General features: G+C 42.5%; 1 protein-coding gene across 5 annotated transcripts in view; it reads right to left on the bottom strand.

Moving 5' to 3' along the window:
* Positions 1-1,523: 1,523 nt before the first annotated feature.
* sh2d3ca (SH2 domain containing 3Ca) overlaps positions 1,524-25,182 on the bottom strand; it is a 278,210-nt gene continuing 254,551 nt past the window's right edge. For all 5 annotated transcript variants that reach the window (XM_039762774.1, XM_039762773.1, XM_039762776.1 and 2 more), the window contains 6 exons: positions 19,363-19,913; positions 14,822-14,937; positions 9,092-9,263; positions 8,305-8,416; positions 4,059-4,265; positions 1,524-2,107 (listed from right to left, as the gene is read on the bottom strand). In XM_039762774.1, coding sequence (XP_039618708.1) covers positions 1,932-2,107; positions 4,059-4,265; positions 8,305-8,416; positions 9,092-9,263; positions 14,822-14,937; positions 19,363-19,913 — 1,334 coding nt within the window. In that variant the 3' untranslated portion in view covers positions 1,524-1,931. The remainder of the gene's footprint in view (positions 2,108-4,058; positions 4,266-8,304; positions 8,417-9,091; positions 9,264-14,821; positions 14,938-19,362; positions 19,914-25,182) is intronic.

Below are 25,182 nucleotides of genomic sequence, written 5' to 3' on the forward strand. Positions count from 1 at the left end.
GTTTGCACAGAGGACACGGACGCTCCTCTACAAAATGCCGCTTTATCGCGGTGCTTCTGTATACTTAAAAGCACGTATTGATTTTTTGATTGTTTGCTTTTCTTAGCGAGGGCTCTCTCTGACATTCTCTGCTCCTGACGCGCTCCTTTGAAGATAAGATATGCTTGCATTCTTTTAATTGTGAGAAAGAACTGTCATCTCTGTCTTGTCATGGAGGACAGTTTAAACTTTTGACTAAAGGGTGTTATTTCATGTCTAGAGGGCTCTAATAATGTTAACAGTGTGGGAGAGTTTATAAGGGCTTAAAATATATAAAAATAACCATACAAACATATGGTTTCTACTTTGCGGATTTTCACCTATCGCGGGGGGTCTGGAACGCAACCCCCGCGATCGAGGAGGGATTACTGTAAATGTAGGCAAAATGGAACAAAACTAATATGATACACGTAACATGCAAATTGAGCAGGATCTAACTGCAACCTGCCACCACTGCCGTCACTCTGTCACACATACTGATGTCATTTGCATCACTTCTGTTGACTGCCATTGCTTCAACTTCTGATAGTGACAACAATTTAAATTGTAGTCATTCTTATCATATTTGTACAGTTTGATAAACAAATAAGGTTGATATGAGTAAAACAACATTATTTCATACAGAGATTGGGAGTTGCCACAAAATGGGCATGACGGTCATTGAGCTGCAGAAATGCAGAGCTCAGCTCCCGTGACAAGACATCAGTGAGGTTACCAACACAGCCAGTCATTTGTGTCATTCTCCTCATGCCAATTTCAAGGAGTTCCTCAAAAAATATCCTCAGACCTCGGTTAAGATCCGGGTTGTGTGTGGGTTATCTTACTCCCCATCTAGCGGGGGAGTTATTTAGTACAGTGAGTCACAAGCACTATGCAAATCATGTGACATAAACAGACAATCCAATTGGCTATTCAGCTGAGCTACTGAATGGCAGATCTCCGGAGGTCTGCAGCTAGACCCTGCTCCTCTAGTCAGTCTTTCACCTTTTCAACTGACTATAATGCCCTTCGTATATGCTTTGGCACTAGCCAATCATTAACTAAAGTATTATGTGCTGGCAAGTTTCCTTTCTTTTTTGTCTTTCTTGTATTTTGACTTAAGTAGCAACTTAACTGATTTATGCTCCCTATAATGCTCGGGGGCGGCCATCTTTACACAGGTAAATCTGTCTATCCAGCCTGCAGCTGAAATGCACCAGTTCTGATGTACTCACACAACTTAACCTTATATTGTATGTCTGAACTCGGTCGATTGCTTCAATTGATAAACAGAAAAGCAAATCGTTACATCATCTTCCTAATTATTCACTGGATTTTAAAGCAAGGAGTAGCCCCTTAGACAGTGTCTTTGGTAAAGATTCTCAGTCAGACAACTCTGTTTGAACCAGTCACTGCTTCAAGGGTTTTTTAATGGCAATGCTGGAGATCTGTCGAACAAATGAGAACATCACATTTAACGCCCTGCGTCATATCTTCATTGCAGCTTTTTTTTTTTTTTAAATCAAAGTGACTTTTAGAGTATAACTATATTTACAATAGCAAATATTCAAAAACATTAAGCACATAAAAAATCTGTATTCCATTTTAAGAAAAGAAAAAAAAAAAAACAACAAATACAGCCTTGCACAAAAAAATGCAGCTCACAGAAAAAGTTTGGTTTGGAAAGCAGCCATGATGTTGCTGTGTTTCAGTAGCACAGACACAATGGTTTCTGAATCCACTCATTGAATCGAGGATGGGTCATTGTCTGTCAGAGGAGCCGCTCTCAACGCGTAACGGTCCACTCCTGAAGGTGACCTGCTATGTGCTGAATTTCCAAACATGCTCAGTCATTTGTGTGCCCATCATGCCCTCCTCTACCAGTGACCACTTGTCTAATGAAGAGGTGCCTGCTATAATTCACTCTGCCGCACCGGGGGCTCCAGCTTGTGGGAGAGGGCTGTTAGGACCTTGTCGAATTTCTCATAACGTTCGGCTTGCTTGCCCTCGGCCCCCCGGCTGCCCCACAGTAAGCGCATTTGAAACTCAGTCTGGAAAATCTCCAACACTTCTTCTCTCTCCTGGAATCCTGGGTATATAAAAAAGAAAGGAAAAGAATGAAAAGATCCACTAGGCTGAGCTGTTTATTTCTAAGGAAAAAAAATAAAATGAAATCTGTCTATTGTTGGGGTTGGTGAAGTTCTGGGGTGTTCAGATCTTGTGGTATGAGTGCTAAGGGTTAAATTGTTTTTTTTTAGCCATGCAGGGGTCTTGACTTCTATTTTATTTCAGCCCACATTTGTATATACTCATAACTGCTTATCGTATATAGTCGCGTATAAGTTGGGTCTTGAAACCTGAAAAATCAGTCAGAAAATCAGACCCCAACTTATATGACCGTTTAAAAATGCGACACTTAACTTCTTTTTACATCTTCTTGCCTCCTCCAATCTCGCATCAGTTTCTCAGACACATCGAATTTTGTTGCAGCAGCGCACTTACCAATTTCTTTCGCCACTTCAATGACGTTGTAGATAAGGGATGCTCTTACGATGAAGGAGTATGAGGGTGTGAGATACAAACAGAAATGAGTGCAAAAGTTGCTTCAGAATAGTTTGGGTATCACCGTGTGGTCACGTAGGCACAATAGAAAGAGAGAAGGCGGTTAGAAGCACACGCTGATACAGCACATTGACGCACCCACATAGAAAAAAAGGCCGTGTGCTCCGTGGTTATTCTCTCAGGTGGGCGGCAGCATATTATAATCTCTTGGACCAATAGCGTGAGTTTTTCCGTATTTGACTTATACGACTGACATTATAAAATAACAGAAATTATACGGTAAAACCAAGTCCCGACTTATCCGGGGAGAAATTATCCACAAGTATATACGGTATTTGTATTTATTGCCTCAGCTTATACACTGACTTATGGCACACACTGCAGCAGCAACGTTAAGACTCTTAAGTCTCACACTGTAGTTTGTACTAACAAAAAGTACCCATGAGCACTTCTTTCAAAATTCGTTTTTAAGAACATTTTGTTCTTTCAGAGGAATGAGGCTTGATAAGGGACAAATGATGACGTATGTGTGAATTTATAAAAGCATAATACAATAATACATCGAGCACACACACATCTCAGGAGCTGCGACAGGGCCCTCACAGGGTGTAGGACATTTGTGTGTGTGTAACAATAAACCCTTACTTCAGACTGATCAGCGCTTCAAGTGTTTGATTTATTTTTCATGTAAGTAATAAGTTGCCTCTACACCATCCAAAAGTCAGACTCTGGAATTGGACCATAAACACGGCACATCGTTCACGTAGGCCAGAGAATGAAATGTGGAGTACAACTGCTGAGGAGCCCAAATAAGCCCACAAGACCTCTGTGGAAGACTCTCTTCCCTCTTTTTGTCTCAAATGCTGCTCATGTGTGCTGTTGTGTTGCGGAGAGGAGAGGCTGTGAGCACAAAGAAAGGGGGTGGGTTCTGTCATTGTGGCACTTCTAGGTGGGTCACCGTGGTCGGAAGGAAATGTCCACTGACATTACGTTTGTCAGTCTCCATTTCTGAACATTAAAGAACTCAACTGAACAGCACAATGGAATCAGGCATTTAACAGTTCAAAGGGTTTCACACATTACTGTTATCTGATATGGAGAAAGGGAGAGCTATAAAACTTTTCAAGCCTTTCAATTTTTACCATAATAATAATTCTTTACATTTATATAGCACTTTTCTCACCACTCAAAGTACTTCAGTGAGTGGGGAACCACTAATGTGCAGCATCCACCTGGATGATGCCATGGCAGCCATTTTTACGCCAGTACACTGACCAGACATTAGCTGTAAGGTGGTGAAGGGGTGACAGGTAGTTAGCCAATTATAGACAGGGGATGATTAGGGGGGGCAGAATAACCAGGATGTGGTGGGCAATTTACTACTAATACACTAATGCACACTTACTTAAAAAAACTCTAATATATTCCAGGAATACCTGCATTCAAGTTGACCGTATGGGAAGGAGTGACAGACATACCTTGCAGCTTGGTTTCTGCGTTAGTTTGATAAATTCCCCCATGGTGAGCAATGGTTCGAGCTGCTTCTAAGTGATTCATCACCACGTCCACACCTGCATCAGCATTTTCCCATGGCTCCAAACCCTCTGCTATGGCTACCCCCTTTTCCAACAAGGAGAGGAGAGGAATGACATGAGGGAAAGAGGTGTTTGACAAAGGGCAGCTTTCTGGAAATAAAATATGAAGAACATTAATGGCACATATAAACAGATGAATGTCACTTGAAGAAATATTGCAACATGAACAGGAGGACACTGAAAACCAATAAATATATGATAGATAGATAGATAGACAGATAGATAGATAGACAGACAGATAGATAGATAGATAGATAGATAGATAGATAGATAGATAGATAGATAGATAGATAGATATGAAAGGCACTATATAATAGATAGATAGATAGATAGATAGATAGATAGATAGATAGATAGATAGATAGATAGATAGATAGATAGATAGATAAACATGAAAGGCACTATATGATAGATAGATAGATAGATAGATATGAAAGGCACTATATGATAGATAGATAGATAGATAGATAGATAGATAGATAGATAGATAGATAGATAGATAGATAGATAGATATGAAAGGCACCATATGATTGATTGATAGATAGATAGATAGATAGATAGATACAGTGGTGTGCAAAACTATTTGCCCCCTTCCTGATTTCTTATTCTTTTGCATGTTTGTCACACAAAATGTTTCTGATCATCAAACACATTTAACCATTAGTCAAATATAACACAAGTAAACACAAAATGCAGTTTTTAAATGATGGTTTTTATTATTTAGGGAGAAAAAAATCCAAACCTACATGGCCCTGTGTGAAAAGTAATTGCCCCCTTGTTAAAAAATAACCTAACTGTGGTGTATCACACCTGAGTTAAATTTCCATAGCCACCCCCAGGCCTGATTACTGCCACACCTGTTTCAATCAAGAAATCACTTAAATAGGAGCTGCCTGACACAGAGAAGTAGACCAAAAGCACCTCAAAAGCTAGACATCATGCCAAGATCCAAAGAAATTCAGGAACATGAATGAGAACAGAAGTAATTGAGATCTATCAGTCTGGTAAAGGTTATAAAGCCATTTCTAAAGCTTTGGGACTCCAGCGAACCACAGTGAGAGCCATTATCCACAAATGGCAAAAACATGGAACAGTGGTGAACCTTCCCAGGAGTGGCTGCCGACCAAAATTACCCCAAGAGCGCAGAGACGACTCATCCGAGAGGTCACAAAAGACCCCAGGACAACGTCTAAAGAACTGCAGGCCTCACTTGCCTCAATTAAGGTCAGTGTTCACGACTCCACCATAAGAAAGAGACTGGGCAAAACGGCCTGCATGGCAGATTTCCAAGACGCAAACCACTGTTAAGCAAAAAGAACATTAGGGCTCGTCTCAATTTTGCTAAGAAACATCTCAATGATTGCCAAGACTTTTGGGAAAATACCTTGTGGACTGATGAGACAAAAGTTGAACTTTTGGAAGGCAAATGTCCCTTACATCTGGCGTAAAAGGAACACAGCATTTCAGAAAAGAACATCATACCAACAGTAAAATATGGTGGTGGTAGTGTGATGGTCTGGGGTTGTTTTGCTGCTTCAGGACCTGGAAGGCTTGCTGTGATAGATGGAACCATGAATTCTACTGTCTACCAAAAAATCCTGAAGGAGAATGTCCGGCCATCTGTTCGTCAACTCAAGCTGAAGCGATCTTGGGTGCTGCAACAGGACAATGACCCAAAACACACCAGCAAATCCACCTCTGAATGGCTGAAGAAAAACAAAATGAAGACTTTGGAGTGGCCTAGTCAAAGTCCTGACCTGAATCCAATTGAGATGCTATGGCATGACCTTAAAAAGGCGGTTCATGCTAGAAAACCCTCAAATAAAGCTGAATTACAACAATTCTGCAAAGATGAGTGGGCCAAAATTCCTCCAGAGCGCTGTAAAAGACTCATTGCAAGTTATCGCAAACGCTTGATTAGGTTAGTTATTAGGTTCAGGGGGCAATTACTTTTTCACACAGGGCCATGTAGGTTTGGATTTTTTTTCTCCCTAAATAATAAAACCATCATTTAAAAACTGCATTTTGTGTTTACTTGTGTTATATTTGACTAATGGTTAAATGTGTTTGATGATCAGAAACATTTTGTGTGACAAACATGCAAAAGAATAAGAAATCAGGAAGGGGGCAAATAGTTTTGCACACCACTGTAGATAGATAGATAGATAGATAGATAGATAGATAGATAGATAGATAGATAGATAGATAGATAGGAAAGGCACTATATGATAGATAGATAGATACTTTGGTCTGAATACACACCAGAAGGTCTATAAAGCAAGAAAATTCAAACGGAATTTAGTCTACCTAACCTAACCTAATTAATAATACTTTTTATGAATGACTGAAAATATGGATATTGCACACTCAAAACAGACACAAACACACACATTTTAAAATATCAAATTGTAGAGACCGCTGGTTCAAGGTTTAATCAAAAGGCAGAAAATGAAACCGACTATTGGGAATGGGAATGTAAGGGAGTATTGACTGCCAACATGGCGTCAGTTAGAAATGCTAAGCTGCAACCAGCAAACAACATCAGGAAAACATTTTGTTAGATTTTAAGAGTGGAGCCAAGATAAGGCAGACTCAGATTTGCCACTCTTTAATGAGCACATTGCTGCTTGTGGTGATCGGTGATCCGGTTGCCCACTCAGGTATATAGTGGATTTCTATCTTCTAATAGCCAAACATGTAACTGTTTATTTATGGCAATTATAAAAGAATGCTTTAAAGTAGCTAGTAAACAAAAACTTTATACTAATAGAGATATTGAACATACATATCTGAGGTCTCTAACTGTGGTACCAATTGTTTAATAATTCATTCATTCATTTTCTGAATCCACTTATTCCAGTTCAGAGAACTGGGAGGCCAGGGCCTGTCCTGGAAGGATTGTACAGAAGACAGTATTGAACTATGGACATGATGTCTGGTTTGGGAGAAGTGTGAGGATATGGTTACTCACACACTCACACTCACCCTAACCCATCCTGGTTCATTTTTGCTTTTGCTAATCAGTTATCCTGCATGTCTTTTCAGATTTAGAAAGAATCCCACATAGACATTGGCTTAGATTTGAACCATACTTTAGAACATTAAAACAACTGTGACGAGAACAGACTATTCAGTCCAAGAGGCTCGTCCATCTTATCTACCTACCTGGCTTGTTCAAAATGACATCCAGTGAAGATCTGAAAGTCCCTCAAGTTCTGATCTCAACCACGCTACTTAGTAATTTATTCCATGTGTCTTTGATTCTTTGTGTGCAGAAGGACTTCCTAGCATTAGTGTGAAATATGTGCCCGTAACAAGTCTAAGCCACACCCCATGCTCTTGTTGAAAAAGACTGATTCACTGTACTAACCCCTTTTATCATTTTAAACTGTCCAGTCATGTCCTCTCTTAATCTCAGTTTGCTTAAACAGAAAAGGTTCAGCTCCCTGAATTTTTCCTCAAGGCTCCTACCTCTCAGTCACATAATCAGCCCAGTGGGTCTTCTCTGGACTTTCTCTAGTGCTCCTATGTCTTTTTTTGAACACAGTACTACAGGTACAGTAAGGCGTCACTGGTGCATTATGTGACATAAGCAGAACCTCCCTTGAATTTGTGCTATATAACCCAATATCCTGATAGTCTTCTTGATCGCTTCTGTCCACTGTCTGGATGCTGATAGTTATGAGACCACTGTGGCTCGTGTGCACTTTCAAGTTATATTACCGTATCTGCCCTTCCACCAAGTGTGGCTTCATCGGCAGACTTAACCAAGTTATTGATTATATTCTGGTCTAACCTGTTATGTGTATTTGTGATGTCTCACAGCGCTAGGTTTGAATGCTGGCCTGCTGACTCTCTGTCGAGAGTCTCCCTGGGTTACTATCATTTTTCTCTGCCTACTATGGCTTCCTCCCACAATCCAAAGACAAACAGAGTAAATACACAGTATGAGTCCCTGTGGGTGAACCCTAGGGTGCCCTCACTTGATTGATTCCTGTCTTATGCCAACTGCTGCCCAGATAACCTCTGCCTCCATGCTTCCCCTTAATGGATGATGTGGATCTAGAAAGCGGATGAAGAGTTTTGAATGCAGAAGAGTTTTATAAGGTGACTGCCATAATGGTGTACCTTTGCCATCATTCATATTCTTCATAAAAGGCTTGAGCTTCTTTTCATACAGAATGGCTCCTTCAGTATGTCTTTGCCTCAATGTCATCCATGTCTGGTCCAAACGTGAGATCTAAGAGGTTGAGAACAGATTATTTCAAATCTCATTTAATTACATAATAAACAGCCTTTGCTGAACACTTTAGGGTTCATTTAAAATCGAGAACACAGAATCTGATTATTTTTACTAAAGCTGAGTGCATTAGTCACAAAGTCTAATTTTTAACCTCTTTGTATGAATTCTCTGCCACCAATTTTAAAATCAACAACAGTTGTACACATTTTTTATAAAGAGAAAACGTCACGCAAAGCATGGGCAGTTACTCCGTCCGACTTGCTGTGTGGCCACCAGTGCACGCTGCCAACCTCTACTTTGTTTATGCTAAACTCGACAAATGGCAAAGCTTATTTTATAGCAGTTGTGTCTTCTTAAGTTTACACTTGCATTTATTCACTTAGCAGACCCTTTCATTTAAAGTGACTTACAAAGGAGGTAAGCAATATATGAGTAAATAACCATCGGCATCTTTTGAAAAGATGTTTTACTGGATGAGGTTATAAAATTCACCACCACAAGTAAAGCGCTCTAAACGAACTGAGCAACCCAACTTGTTACTCTTCCCTTAGCTACTAAGAACCTCACATCGAAATCATTTTTACACCTTAGCCACAGGAGCTGCACCCCGTGTCTCTGAACTCCTCTAATTTACCCCTCTTATTAACATTGTCTTTTATTTTCATACTATACCTGTGGCATCTCCAGGGCCTTCATCACAGCAGCAAACCCAAACATGTTGCCAAGGTTGCTTTTGAGTTCAGCTGCCAGCTGTATGGTCTTATGGAGAAGGGCAGCTCTCTCCTCCGTGCTGCCGGTGCAGCCCAACAGGTCCACGGCCATCATTATGGACATTGTATGAAACCTAAAACAATATACAAATGGTCTGCATGAAGTCATTGCTTAGATATTCCCAGTCCTTGGATTTGGTTCCTGAGGACTGTAGTTGTCTCAGGTCTTTTGTCACACCATTTTCTTAATTTGAGGACTGCTCATGCTGTTGATACACGTAGTGGTGACACTGTGCCGAAAACACGTGAGCTGACAGATAGAAAGAGAAAGACTGATCAGCTGATGTCACTAGGAAGCACTCCTCTCACAACGTTCAGAAGCAGTGTCTGTGTGACTGAGGAGAGGAGCTCTCCATTTAGCTCATGGACTCAAAGAGATTACTGATCAGCCAGAGGTTGCGGATTCATGGCTGACCACCAACAGTTGACGCAAATCTTTGAACTCAGATGCTTTTTGGTGTGAGTCCACAGCAATTCACTTTGCGACGAGGATGAGATTTGGACTGTGCACAGGTAGAGCTTTCCCAAGTAGTGAGTTAACGTGGACTCACATCACAAAGCATCTCAGTTCGAAGATTTGCACTTTGGTGAACTGTTGGCACAGCATTTAGTTTAAGAAGCAATCTCTCTGCAGCATGAGCTCAATGGAGAGCTCCTTGAGTCGGCCGTGCAGGGACTTGTGAGTGGAGTGCTTCCTGGTGACGTCAGCTGATCCCTGTCTATGTTAGCTCCCACCTGTTCTACACCACAATGCAACACACCATGACGCTGGGTTCATCCATCCATTATCCAACCCGCTATGTCCTAAATACAGGGTCACGGGGGTCTGCTGGAGCCAATCTCAGCCAACACAGGTAGGAAACAAACCCCGGGCAGAGCGCCAGCCCACCGCAGGGCGGGTTCATAAATGTATTAAAATAAACAGCACATGATGTGAATAAATATGAGGAGAATGGGAAGTAGAAAGTAAATTAAAGCCGGTTGAAACCTTGATGCACACTGCTACATGCTAAGGGATATGGACAATGTGTGCTTCACATTTTGAACACATTTCCAGGATGGAGTCTCCAGGAAAATCCAAATCATATTATGTGATATCATCTACTTTTGAATTCTTCTCTGTGCTTGTACTATTTCTGTTGCACTATTATATTGTATTGAGGATTACTTATGTTCTGCGTATTGTATTGTATTGTATTGTATCGACCCCCTTCTTTTTGACACCCACTGCACACCCAGCCTACCTGGAAAGGGGTCTCTCTTTGAACTTTGAACTGCCTTTCCCAAGGTTTCTTCTATTTTTTTTTCCCTACAAGTGTTTTTTGTGTGGGAGTTTTTCCTTGTCGTCTTCTTAGAGAGTCAAAGCTGGGGGGCTGTCAAAAGGCAGCTCATTGCAGCACTCCATGTGTGATTTTGGGCCATACAAAAATAAATTGTATTGTATTGTATTTCCAAAGGGCGGCACCGTGGCGCAGTGGTAGCGCTGTTGCCTCGCAGTTAGGGGACCCGGGTTCGCATACCGGGTCTTCCCTGCGTGGAGTTTGCATGTTCTCCCCGTGTCTGCGTGGGTTTCCTCTGGGCACTCCGGTTTCCTCCCACAGTCCAAAGACATGCCGGTTAGGTGGATTGGCGATTCTAAATTGGCCCTAGTGTGTGCTTGGTGTGTGGGTGTGTTTGTGTGTGTCCTGCGGTGGGTTGGCACCCTACCCAGGATTGGTTCCTGCCTTGTGCCCTGTGTTGGCTGGGATTGGCTTCAGCGGACCCCCGTGACCCTGTGTTCGGATTCAGCGGGTTGGAAAATGGATGGATGTATTTCCAAATGGTAGCTCCTAGTGGAAGAATTTGGGAATAACATTGTAACCTGATTACTCTTGAGATGTGTGATGACCTTGAATTCTTATATTATTCTGCAATAATACAAAATAAAAAAAAATATAAAGCAAGTTTCATATTGCATCCATGCTGTATTTGAATTATACAGTTGGCAGCAAATTCAATCAGAATCTGGTATGCCACTGTGACTCGGGCTTTGTTGATGCACATTTATACGGGGTGGTTCATGAAAAAGAGGCCCCTGCTCAGTAAGGTGGAGGAGGTCACAGTGCTTCATTTCGTTAGCTCTGTTATCGATGTGCGTGCTGCGGAGAAGACATGCTGAATTCATTGGAGCAACATGTTTTGATTCTGGAGCTGTTTGTTCATACGATTGATACGTTAGAGATTTGTTGAACAATATTCCATTGCAAGTGCTCCAACACTTCTATCTGAAATCCCTGTAAGTCAACGTGATGCCGATGGTCACAACAGCTTGTAAGTATTTGCCTGTACTGAGAATATGAGGCACTTTATGAGTTACAGAACAACACCTTTTGATGTATAAACATCTGGAAAGAAAATATCAGCTTCTCCACTAGAGGTAATGACTTTGTGTTTTCCATACACATAAGCTGCATCTGCAGTCTAAATGAGGAAGGAGAATATCATTTTTTTTTTCAACAAGGTATTTTTTCCCAATTTCTTTGCACACAAAATTATAGCCCTTCTAAAATCACACCTTTATTTAGATGTACAGGGTAGTATTACATTCTTGGCCACATGGGGGCACCAGAGCTCTGCGGCCATAGTTCATAATTAGTATACAGTACAGTATTCAGCATAGCTAGTAATGGTGTCCCTCTGTGTTTATCAATGCATGTATTCATTATTTGGTGGTTGGTGCCATCGCTAAACTGCAGACGTTAGTGTGATTCTTACAAAGCTCTCGCAGGCCACAGTATGTAAGTAACTAAAACTCGACATCGAGCTGAAATTAGCAATGTTTATCTGATTCAAGATGAATTACAAACATATGTCCCTCTATTTCAGATCAGTCTCATTGAGATAAGAGTTAACTGTAACACCATTAAAATCAGCTATTGTGTGCTATGCAAACATTTTTGGGGGTAACACGTTAGCTTATGTACAAGCTACAGGACAGTATAAAGCACCTGTTGGACACATACTGTTACGTATGTATGTATATCCTAGTGAGTTGAATGACTTCCGGCCTGTCGCTCTGACGTCACATGTGATGAAGACCATGGAGTGGCTTCTGCTTCACCACCTGAGGCCACAGGTCTGCCACGCCCTCAACCCTCTGCAGTTCGCATACCAGGAGAAGGTGGGAGCGGAGGATGCCATCATCTACATGCTACACCGATCCCTCTCCCACCTAGACAGAGGCAGTGGTGCTGTAAGAATTATGTTTCTGGACTTCTCTAGCGCCTTCAACACCATCCAACCTCTGCTCCTTAGAGACAAGCTGACTGAGATGGTAGTAGATTCATACCTGGTAGCATGGATTGTGGACTATCTTACAGACAGACCTCAGTATGTGCATCTTGGGAACTGCAGGTCTGACATTGTGGTCAGCAGCACAGGAGCGCCGCAGGGGATAGTACTTTCTCCGGTCCTGTTCAGCCTATATACATCGGACTTCCAATACAACTCGGAGTCCTGCCACGTGCAAAAGTTCACTGACACCTGAACACCAGCAAAACCAAGGAGCTGGTGGTGGATTTTAGGAGGCCCAGGCCCCTCATGGACCCCGTGATCATCAGAGGTGACTGTGCAGAGGGTGCAGACCTATAAATACCTGGGAGTGCAGCTGGATGATAAATTGGACTGGACTGCCAATACTGATGTGCTGTGTAAGAGAGGTCAGAGCCGACTATACTGGCGTCCTTCAACATCTGCCATAAGATGCTGCAAATGTTCTATCAGATGGTTGTGGCGAGCGTCTTCTTCTACGCGGTGGTGTGCTGGGGAGGCAGCATAAAGAAGAGGGACGCCTCACGCCTGGACAAACTGGTGAGGAAGGCAGGCTCTATTGTAGGCACGGAGCTGGACAGTTTGACATCTGTGGCAGAGCGACGGGCACTGAGCAGGCTCCTGTCAATAATGGAGAATCCACCACATCCACTTAACAGGATCATCTCCAGACAGAGGAGCAGCTTCAGTGACAGACTGCTGTCACTGTCCTGCTCCACTGACAGACTGAGGAGATCGTTCCTCCCTCACACTATGAGACTCTTCAATTCCACCCAGGGGGGTAAACGTTAATATTATACAATGTTATTGTCTGTTATACCTGCATTGTTATCACAATTTAATTTAATATTTTTTTTATCAGTATGCTGCTGCTGGACTATGTGAATTTCCCCTTGGGATTAATAAAGTATCTATCTATCTATCTATCTATCTATCTATCTATCTATCTATCTATCTATCTATCTATCTATCTATCGCACCTGTTGGACACATACTGTTATGTTAGAAGACATTAACAAAGGCTTTCTTTGGTCTTAATAACACTTACAAAGCATCAGTAAAGTGGTTATTTACCTCTGTGAAATGCTGCATACTAAATGAGTTTTAGTTTGTAATGCTCTGAGGTGGCTTAAGTGGAACATAATATATCCATGGCCTGTCATGCTGTAACAACAAGGGGCCTGGACAAGATGGCAGCATGTAACTGAAAGAAATATATAGAGTGACTTGTGATTGGCAAAGGCACACCATGTGAAGTTCCTGATCCAGGCAGTTTATGATGTTCTCCTGAGCCCTGCAGTGCTAGGGCCTGTTGGAGAAACCAGACTGCCCTCTCTGCTGAAAGAAGGGAATGCGAATGGAGGACATTCTCAGCTGTTGGCCAAAAACTTTAGTGGAAGGTCACTGGAGGGGTCAGCATGATCAGGTGCTCTGGACTACAGCAGACACCATCTGCAGTGCAATTAATAGCAGCCGGAAAGAGATTCCTGGGAAGAACATCGTCTGTTTTATCATTGAAGAAGTGAGACCAACAATACCAGGAACACACAGAGTAGCGGGGCTGCCCCACACTGTCCAAGGCGGGCAAAAGAGGGTAAATCTGGGGCAGCAAATAAAGTTCCCATAATTGCATACTGTATTTAAAAGACCTGACACAGTGCCCAGCTCAGATTCAGCAAGGCACATTGTCACGGTCAAGCTCACAGTACCATGGGAAGAATAGATAGAAGAAGCCTCAGTGAGGAAAAGGTCAAAGTATGAAGGCCTCATCAGTAACTATCATTCTAAAGGCATGAAAGGAAAGTGTTCGTCGGTGGAGGTGGGATGTCAGGGCTTTGCAGGAAAGTCTCTTGTCGTAGTGAAAAGCTATTGGTACCATCTTGCAGACAGCAGAGAAAGCCTCATGATGGCTTTGGATGAAGAGAGCAGATTTCTAGAGTACTGCTAGGGTGCTGGTAGGGAACTGATCTCTCCCACAGGGTGTATGATGTTTGAAAGACCCAAAAGAAATCACTGATGATGCGCACTATTGAAGCATCAAGTGATTTTTTCAAGAATAAATAAAAAAATTACAAAATCACGTACTTCTCTGTAAGGCTTGTGAACACTTCACTGATGTCTAATAAAAACAAATGCAGCCATCAAGTACTACACAATCAGCCATACTGCACAGCGATGAATAATCACTTTACCGATGCCTTGTATTTAGATAATTACACAGCAGAATGTGACTGAGAGATGTACCTAAGCTAAAGTATTAGCGGTTTTTCTACAGTTTTACTGCTGACGATGGTACACAACATGCACAGGGAAGGACCCTCACCTTTCCAGTAAGTCCATTCTCAGCTGATGTCCATGAGGAAGCGTAATCAGCTCCAGCCCAGAGCTCACTCCCATCGTCTTCTGCAAATCCTGGGAAACACCCAGAATCCTGGCCACCTGGTGTGACAGGAGGTAAAAAATGTTAGTGATAATCAGACAATATTATGCCTTTTTCTTTTGTAAATTACACAATTTAGAGTTTAAAAAGTTGCTAGAGCCAATGTTTTACTAATATTAATATTACAATTGTCACTAAACATTTAAATATGTCATCCATTGGTCTTGCTGGGCTGCACTCCTCTTACTGTTTGACTGCAGCAATGTGGCAATACAAATACTAAAATTAAAACTTACAAATTCCCAATTTAGAGATATTCACATAAATGGCTAGTATGCCTAAACAAAGATCATCCCTTGTCTGTGGAGAACAGTTTGCAGTACGGTATCTTTAAGTCCTGAGATGAAAGGCGATTCGTAAAGCAGGCACATCATGTTTACATCACGCATATTGTTCAGGCTAGGGACATAGTGACTGTCATCGTCACCATCAGCTGCCTCTTCTGACCAACACATGCTGCACTAACAACATCTCCAGCTCAACATGGCATCCCTCATGGTATTAGCTGACAAGGCAGCACCACTTGAGTTAAAATCACACCTAACATAGGAATATTCTGACATGCCTTCATGACTTCAGCCTTAAAATACTGCAGGCCAATGAGCACAAAAAAACCACAAGTCTGTCAACTCTGTGGAACAAAATCTACCAAAATGATTTTGTTAAAAGGCTTCTGGTATCTTACACTGCTAATAACTGTCTCAAGTTTTATTTCAATTAACTGTACAGGATGTAACCACAAGGGGGCGCCCCCGAGCACCGAACCACAGACATAATATTACTCAACACAATTCTGGATTCAAATAAAAGGTTTATATTTACCACCAACACTTTTGTAATTGAATGCTAGCCAAACACACAAGTATACGCAGATTCTCCTCCTCCTTCTGTCCTCTTGATGAGTGTCGTCTGCGGCCTCTCAACTCTGACTCACTGAGCCGGACCACTTTAGAGCCGGACCACTTCTGGTGTTGCAGTGGTGATCTTACGGGTCATACGAAAACCAGGGTAGTCTCCTCCCGCGAGTGCTCCCTTGCAGCATCCATGAACCCCGACAAGGCTGCTCTTCTAGACAAAAATTCTCATGCAACCCTGCAGGAGTCCTAAATGGGACTGACCTGGAGGGACACTGCCACCTATCATGTTGGGACTTGAACTGCCTCTGGCATCCATGTTTACCCAGTTCATCCATTAGTATGTTACTCTGACTGGGATAAGGATCACCAACCATCCCGGCCATGTTGCGAATCCTCCTATGCTGATCTTCCATTGTGCCCGCTCAGCCAGGCAATGGTTCACTCTCTGTCCCAGTTGCAATGCCAGTCCTTTCACTTGCTGTCTACAAGGCAAAAAGAACATCACCCACCACGAGCTAACCCTCAGGTCTTCAATGTGTATTCAGTGCACATGTACACCATGTCCATGAAAGGTAGGAACAGAAGCAGGGTGGTCAGTTTGCTGATGAGGGTGGACATGACGGTGCAGGGCTAAGGAATTATATTCTAAGCCACAAAACTGCTGGCTCGATTGGCACTGAGTTACTCTAAGTACTCAAAGTATAAAAATAGTATGTGAACCTTTGCACTATGAATCTGTACTTGTTTAGTGTTTAGGTATGGCATTTGCAATGGAAAATGCACAATATAAAAGTCTGTGGTGATGATATAAAAGATGGAGTCCTATACTTATCTTCCACAAGTTTATCTTCAGGAAAATAAAAGAAAAACAACTGTCATTTCACAAATCTGGGAACCAAACTGGGAGTAATGGTGGCCTTGAAACCCCATGCAAGATAACTGAGGGTATGTAAGCACCTATATGGACAAACAGCTGAGCCTGAATTTGTGTTATGCTTCCTCTCCTTCCCAGCGCCCCTGATCCCACTTTATGTGATGCACACCCTTTGGTCACCCTTTTCCAAAAAGGCCATAACTAAACCAAATTTCCACTCCACATGTACAGTCTCCATGTACATCCATGAAACACAGAGGAGCCACTTAAAACTTCCACTCCAAACCAGAATTGTAGAAAAGTACCCGACAGCCACATTTAAGTAAAATTAGAAAAAAGTGTCTCAAGGAAAAGGGAAAGTTACAAGTATCTGATGTAAAGTGCTCAAGTGTCAAAAGTATAAATAAATGTAGGATCTCTCAGTCTTTTATACTGTACATAGTCCAAACAAAATAACTCAGACTACCTTTGTGTCTGTGAGTCGTATTGCAGTCACTAAAATATCAGCCAAGGAACTGCAACCTGAAGCAGTGACATTCAGCGTGAGTGTACGCCGTAATGATTGTGGGGGGCACTAATAAGAGAGCTGGGCAGGCTACCTCAACTTAAGAAGAAGCTGATCCATTACCGAAACCCCCTCAATAAAGTGAATTTTCAAAATCTAAACCTAATTACATTGAATTTAAATTAGAAAACATTCCCTTGTCCTAAATGCTCAAATGGCACCAAACTACATTAAAATCGGTAGAATCCATCCATCTATTATCCAACCCAGGGTCACGGGGGTCTGCTGGAGCCAATCCAAGCCAACACAGGGCGCAAGGCAGGAAACAAACCCTGGGCAGGGCGCCAGCCCACCGCAGATCGGTAGAATGTGTTTATTAAAAAACTTAAGCCATCAAAACAAGTCGTAGTAAGGCATTGTCCTTCATCAATGTGGAATAAAGTTCTTTATCTCTCGTTTCACATTCAATGGAATGCCCTTTTGGTTTTTCTTGGGCTTTTCCAAATAGTTCATTATCTGTTTTGAAACTGTGATGTGTAGACGAATGGGAGAAGACGTGTGACTAACACACGTGACAATGTTCTGCCAAGAGAAGTAAAACAGCAGACCGCAGAGCAAAAATCTGAACACAGGTCAGAAGATGAACAAGCGTTATCAAAACCAGAACAGCAGGCCTAATAAACGTCTAAACCCAAGACGTGGAGTCAAGAAACTGCCTTCAAATTGAAGCCAGAGAATTACACTTAAGATAGCACAAGTAGGGCCGCACGGTGGCGCAGTGGTAGCGCTGCTGCCTCGCAGTTAGGAGACCTGGGTTCGTTTCCCGGGTCCTCCCTGCGTGGAGTTTGCATGTTCTCCCGTGTCGCGTGGGTTTCCTCCGGCGCTCGGTTTCCTCCCACAATCCAAAGACATGCAGGTTAGGTGGATTGGCGATTCTAAATTGGCCCTAGTGTGTGCTTGGTGTGTTTGTGTGTGTCCTGCAGTGGGTTGGCACCCTGCCCAGGTTTGTTTCCTGCCTTGCGCCCTGTGTTGGCTGGGATTGGCTCCAGCAAACCCCCCCGTGACGCTGTAGTTAGGATATAGCAGGTTGGATAATGGATGGATGGATAGCACAAGTAGTAGCAGTAACACTGAATGTACCGAGGAGACAGTGTAGCTACTGTTGCCTCAATACGTCACTAAAGGTGACATCTGTTACGTAGCAACATGGATATGCGTCCTTGTACAAAATGGCAATGCCCACAGCAAAAACTAAATGGCATCATGGTACAATACAGATAAGTGGTACTTAATTTATACTCATGAACTCAAAATAAAAGCAGAGCGAACTACAGCATGTGGTTCACAGCAGCCACATGCCCTCCCATGAGCACTTTGTGTGAACGCAACAGCATCAGCTCCAAGAACAACAGTGACTGAGACCAACGTCACCACCATCCCGCCCTGGGGGTTACAGTAAGGTGTACTGGGAAAGACTGTGTAGATGACTGAGTGTTAGCACCACGCACGTGAAAACCATTTTAATTATTTCATATATTGTAAGCCTGTATTTTAGATAACTGACTGAGCTAAGCATTATGTGCGTCTGTGTAGCCCATTTGTCTAATATTCCAGGATTGACTTTGTCTAGCAAATATATATTGGAGGGAAAGTAGCTATTTGCATTTGGGAATGTAGTGAAGCAAAAGTGAAAGTAGACAGAAAATATTATACTCAAGGCAAGCAGAAATATTCCCTGAAGACACTCAAGCAGAGTAATGTTAGTCTACAACACTCCTTCAAACCAAGTTAATGCAGTCGTGGAGTATCCAGCACCTTCTGAATCCCTGCTCAGATCTACTGTATTCCTTACCACAGCAAAGCTTCTAAACAGCTCAACGACTCGGACCACACAAATGAACTCCACCTCACCAAGGTCCTGACAGTTTCTCCTCTGAGGTGAAGGCACCCATTATGTAGCCCAATGTGTTCCCTTCAACACTTGATGATAGTACCAGCCTTAAATCAGAGATTTGTGGACTCTGGGGAAATCTGCTAACACCACATAGAAGGAAGCCTGTGCAGCCCAGATTTGAATTTTCTGCTCACAGACACTCAGCTTCTGATATTTAAAAATATTCTGTACGTGATAAGCACCAGATTCATGACTTTGCTTGCACTACTCCACGTGATGACATTCGATACGTACCATGCAGTCAGCCTTCGTGATGTGCTTGGCTGTAGTTTTGGCATCCACTTCAGCCAACAGCTCCTTAACTTTTTTCAGGATTGACATTTCCAGAGGTTTGTTCTCAGCAGGCATCAGCATGGAGACATAGCTACTGGGTTTGAAGGCAGAAGTTGTCTCAATAACTGGCACGATGAAGCTTTCCTCTCCATACTCCTCAGGCGTGCTGGCGGGGTGCAGAACCTTTTCTGAAATTTTCCCCAGCTCTTCCACACGCAGCCTCTCCACATAACTCTTAGCAGGCAGCGGCCCCGGAGTGGAAGGTGGAAGGCGCAGCTCACAGTAGTGGCCCCCAGTAGCTTCTGTCTCACTTGTATCGTAGTTTTTCTTGACGACCGGAGACTGGCAGTATTTATGGGCTGGCGTGCTGTGGGTGCTGTGCTGTGCTTCAGAACATGGGGTGTTGTTGTTAGTAGATGGACAAAGCTGAGGTTCACTGGAGCGCCGCATCACCGGTGAGCTGGGTACCATCGCAGCTACTCGTCCAACGGCCGGGCTTTTGTGCCTCATAACTGCAGGTGGTAAAAGGAATACAAGAAGACAAGTCCAATTAAACGACTCCCAGCCTCAGCCCACGGTGAAAGACAGATTATACAAGCTATTGTTTTAGTCTGACAGGGACTACAATGGTTTCTTAAGATGAGTAATTCTCTGCCAGACTAAAGAAGCGACACAAGTTCTGCTAAAGCTACGGCACACATTATATGATTTCATTAAGAAAAATGAAGGGTCCGTACAGAAAATGGGCATATTTAATTAATTTCCAGCGAAAATGAAAAGCTATGACAATAAAAACAAATTAGATAATGTACGCATGGCATAACATTCAGGTGTGTTCAGGGACTTTTTTATTAAATATTTTTGTAGCAATGAATCATATTCAAAGATAACAATGATACTTGAATGTAATTGCATGTACTGGAGTACATAAAATGAATGCTTTTAATAGCTTTTTACAAAATCATGGAGTTCAACGCCAAGACCAAATAGGCTTGTGGTGACTAAAGTAGCTTTTACAGATATCCAATTCCAGCTCAAGTGACTTAAAAATCGCATCCATTGAAGTTCTGTTTTTAGATTCTGTTTTAGACCCTGGTGGAGGGGCTACCCAAGTGTCTTATATATAAATGTCTATGCGCGGAAGTGTGTGTGTCTGTCTGTCCAGCCCGGAAGTGACAGGTGGAGTCAGGGTAAGGAAACAGAAGCTCGCTTAGCCACTAATAACACAAGCGAGGCGAGCACGTCGGCAAAATGAAACCTCCGAAGAAAGAGACACTCACTGAGCCGCTAATACCACCAGCGAGGCGAGCACATCAGCAAAACGAAACCACAGAAGAACTCGTTTAGCCACTAACATCGGCAAAATGGTATCCCTTTTACATTTCCTCTCACCGCTAATAACACAAGTGATGGGAGCACGTCAGCAAAACTAATCCTCCTAGGAGAGAGAAGCCCAGAGTAGTTCCTTTCAATTACCTGACATCTCTACATTAAAATTTTTTTCTCTGACGATTTCAATAGTTTCTATGACCCCTGACTTTTTACAGCACGGGATTATACAGCTAAGAGTTTATATTTCATAAACATAATATTTTTGAAAGAGGTACCGGAGCACACACAACCTGCTGACGTGACAGTGAGTTCTCAGCTGCTGTCTGTTTTTCTAACTTGTATTGACTGGGGTTTGGTTTGCTGTCAGGAGCAGCTATCATAAGCATGAAAGAAGAAAATATGCAAGTTAAAAATGACCCCTCTCAAGGCAATTTTCAAAGAGTAAATGAATCAGTAACTGAAGCTGCACAAAATGTCTCCCTGTTTTAAGAGAGAGGATTTTGAAAGTTTTGCAATGCAACAAAAGTTTCCCAGTTAGATTAGTAAGAATCACTCTGGACCCGAGTTCGCTTCCCGGGTCCTCCCTCCGTGGACTTTGCATGTTCTCCCCGTGTCTGCGTGGGTTTCCTCCCACAGTCCAAAGACATGCAGGTTAGGTGCATTGGCGATCCTAAATTGTCCCTAGTGTGTGCTTGGTGTGTGGGTGTGTGTGTGCCCTTCGGTGGGCTGGCGCCCTGCCCGGGGTTTGTTTTCTGCCTCGCGCCCTGTGTTGGCTGGGATTAGGATATAGCAGGTTGGATAATGGATGGATGGAGAATCAGTGCTAAAATTTAACGAAATTGTGTTGAGTTCTTCATGCAGACATTTAAATAGACAGACAGACCTGTAGGCAGACATGACAACAGCAATAGATACTTTAATGCCAGGTATGGAAGAAAAAAAATGTAGCACTTTTGCCTTAATGGGAATGATAACATGTTTCAGGGCCGTGGAATAGTCTGCTAAAAAACTGTAGGGTTAAAATGGAATGTCTCTGTAAATTGTATTGTGCAAGATAAGAAAGAGTGGAATGCTAAATATGTTAAACTGCAGGTACACCGTGTGGGATATGGCTGGCCGTTCATCCCGGCCAATACCCCCAGAATTCCAGCAGGGCCTCATAGACATTGGAGTTTTACTGCACAGCCCTGCTTGATACCATGGGGAGCGCAAGGGGACGCTGCAGGGAGGCCCAGGGATTGCTATGTGCACTATAACCCGGAAGTACGTCCTAATCACAGGGACAGAAGAAATGATGTACTTCCGGGATGAAGAAAAGGACTTTTCACCTGACCCGGAAGTGTTAAGAATCACATGGACTGAGGGACAGAAACACTTCCGGGTCAACAAGTATAAAAGGACTCTGGGAAATCGCAGGAGTCGAGCTGAGCTGGGAGGAAGGGTGGCAACGCGTCTGGGAGTGGAGGATTATTGTTTATTGTTAGTGATTGATTATTGTATGCGTATTGTGGAGAGGAGGGTGCTTTGTGCACTGTTTATTAATAAAAAGTCAGAATTTTGGACTCTTACCTGGTGTCTGACGTATTGTCCGAGGGTTCAAGAGGACGATACCGCCCACTAACAGTCTGGACTTTAACCCTTTAGAATAAAGGAGGTAAACTGGACAGCGTGTGATCAGCTGGGGCTCGTAAGAAATAAGCAAGTCAATGAAGTATTGCGCAGTGTGATTAATCCAAGCTCCTGAAAGTGGTGTCACGTATGCATGTCAGGGGACTCCTTCGTGGGCTTGGTAAAGGTATGTAATAACCGCCAAGACAAGAGGGGTGGCTACCACTAACTTTGTGTTCCTTGTCTTCTTCTCTCACAGCACTGGCACCTAAGCCCTTCTGGTGCGACTGCCATAAAGGATGTGCGTTCCAAGTATGGTGATCTTTTGAGGCCAGAGCAAGCTGCAGAAGAGAGCACTGTCCTGTTTCTAAGGCAAAGGAAGAATTTATGAGAAACCCCCAGACAGAGGAGCAGCGCAAAGCCACACATCTTCTTTTCATTTGTTCGTTCGATTTATTCAGTTCTGCGACAAATAAAAGGGACAACCTAGTTGGATTCCCAAAAATCTTCCAGTTTTTAGACGTCATTGCACTACCTGACCACAGTGGTCCTAAATAAGATTTGTGTTTCTCTTCAAGGACCATCCTGCTGCACAGCTGGCAGCAGAGGTGCCCCCTTCTTACGAGAACAACAATAAAGGCATGTGGACGGGCTTCCTCCTGCCTGGGTTTTATTTTTCTGTCTGACTTTCTTCCACACAATACACCTAAAAACCAATATTGTAAGTTGAAGAATAACACACATGTACTGTATCCAAGAACTTTCCTGAAAAAACAAAATCTTCTTTTTCTAGTTAACCTTCTTTAACTCTTTCAGGGCTGATGTTGACTTTTGTCGAAATTCAGGGGTAGAGGACGGTAATCAGCTGTAAACTGCGACAAAACTCGCCCTTACTTTTTAGTTCGCCTCTCTTTGCTTGAAGGATAGTTACGTAGCTTTGTTGATTTGACCTCAATTCCCTGCATGCGCATGAGTAGTGAAGAGCAAACAGCCTGTAAAATGGCATTGACATCTGGCGAAAGACTAAAGTAAATGTGCCAAGTAAAATACTCCATGGATGTTTTACGTATTATTGCTGAATGTGACTCTGACTTTTCAGACTTTGAGTTTCGTACAAGTGATCTGGAGATGGATATCAAAAACGAAAGTGAGGTACCAGCATCGGCCTATCGGTCAACTGCTGAACACATTTGTGTAGCTGATACGCCTACAGCAGCATACGCCTAGGAGGACCACCACTTACGATAATAATAATAATAATAATAATACGTTTTATTTATATAGCGCCTTTCCCACGCTCAAGGCGCTTGACAAGAGGTACAAACAATATTGCGTCACACTGCAACTGCCACCGTCGCCCACCTGCTGTGTGAAGACGGGGAGGTAGCCATCCCGCCGTGCATTACAGCTGGCCATCAAGCCACTGCTGCCAGAAAGGCCGAACAGGCGCCAACAGCAGCCACAGCATGCAGCAACACACGTTTTATGTTGATTTATGTGTGAAACCAGCGCAATGTGTGCTTTTCAGAAAACTGAAAAAATATTCAGCCCTCAAAGCGTTAAGTAACAAACAGCAGTATAATAATGACGACGTGAAAAACATCAACAATCATTTAACAATTTGAAGCTGTGTTTTTGCTGTAAAGTACATGGGCTTGCAAGATGCTGTTCTGGTTTCCTTTCACTCTAACTGAATCACAATGGTACATTATGGAAGGGATTGTGTTGGGGCCAGAACTTCGACTTCAGGTCTTCGATGGATTTACACAACGTAGGCATTGCAGAACACAACTATGTGTGTTATATTGTGGACACAATAATTCAAAAACAAATGAAACTTGTCATAGTTATTAGCACTCTAAAACGCTTCTCACTCCCAGAGAGTTTGCTTTACTGACATGATTATTTTTGTTCTTTTTTTTTTATACACATTGGCCTGTAATATTTTCATGTTAAAATCACAGTTTTATGTAGGGAAATTTGTGTGCCTAAAACATCAGACTGCTATTTTTACACTTTGGTTGTGACAACATGAAAGAGTCGTGGTATTTAAGCAGACTAAAAATATCAATTCAGCCACAGAAAGAACTGACTTGAAGTTATCCCCAAGATGTTTAACTGGGAACAAGGCAGGTGCTTCCTCGGTGTGATCCAAAATGGAACACTCTGGATAGATGTGTGTATGAAACACATTTGTAAGAGGGTTCTTTCTAAGTAAGAAGAAATGCTGCTGTTTTAGACGTCTACCTGAAAGCCACTATGAGACCAAACGTGCACCAGCAGTTCACAAGAGCTGCTTTTAATTCATAAAGAATGACTTGTGCACTGATAGTAGAACTTAGTCTATCACCTGTAATACTGACAAGTAGCCGGGTAACTCCTTTATGGTGTGCAGGTCCTCTTTGGACTGAAAGGCAGTCTGGGAAGACACTGCAGGAATGTGAGAAAGAGGACGTGTGCCCGTTGTGGCTTTGTTATAATATTCACTATTATGTCTTTAATTTACAATTGCTCAGTGGTACTGCAGGGATGAACTTAACAATAGACAAAGAAAAGCCTGTGCTGTGTTAGTAAATGGGGTCAGTGAGTGTAATTTAGAAAGGGAACATACAGGGACAAATAAGGTCTTCAGTTTTTCCTTTTTTTTTGTACATTATGTGAATTTCCCCTTGGGATTAATAAAGTATCTATCTATCTATCTATCTATCTATCTATCTATCTATCTATCTATCTATACAACTGCATTGCACATTGAGGTCCTGTATGAATATTCTGATTGGCTGATGGCAACACTCTTGTGTGTCTCAGTACAAATTACAGAAATGGAATAACAGAACTGGT

This window comes from Polypterus senegalus, chromosome 9, assembly GCF_016835505.1.
Source record: "Polypterus senegalus isolate Bchr_013 chromosome 9, ASM1683550v1, whole genome shotgun sequence".
In the NCBI taxonomy this organism is placed as follows: domain Eukaryota; kingdom Metazoa; phylum Chordata; class Cladistia; order Polypteriformes; family Polypteridae; genus Polypterus; species Polypterus senegalus.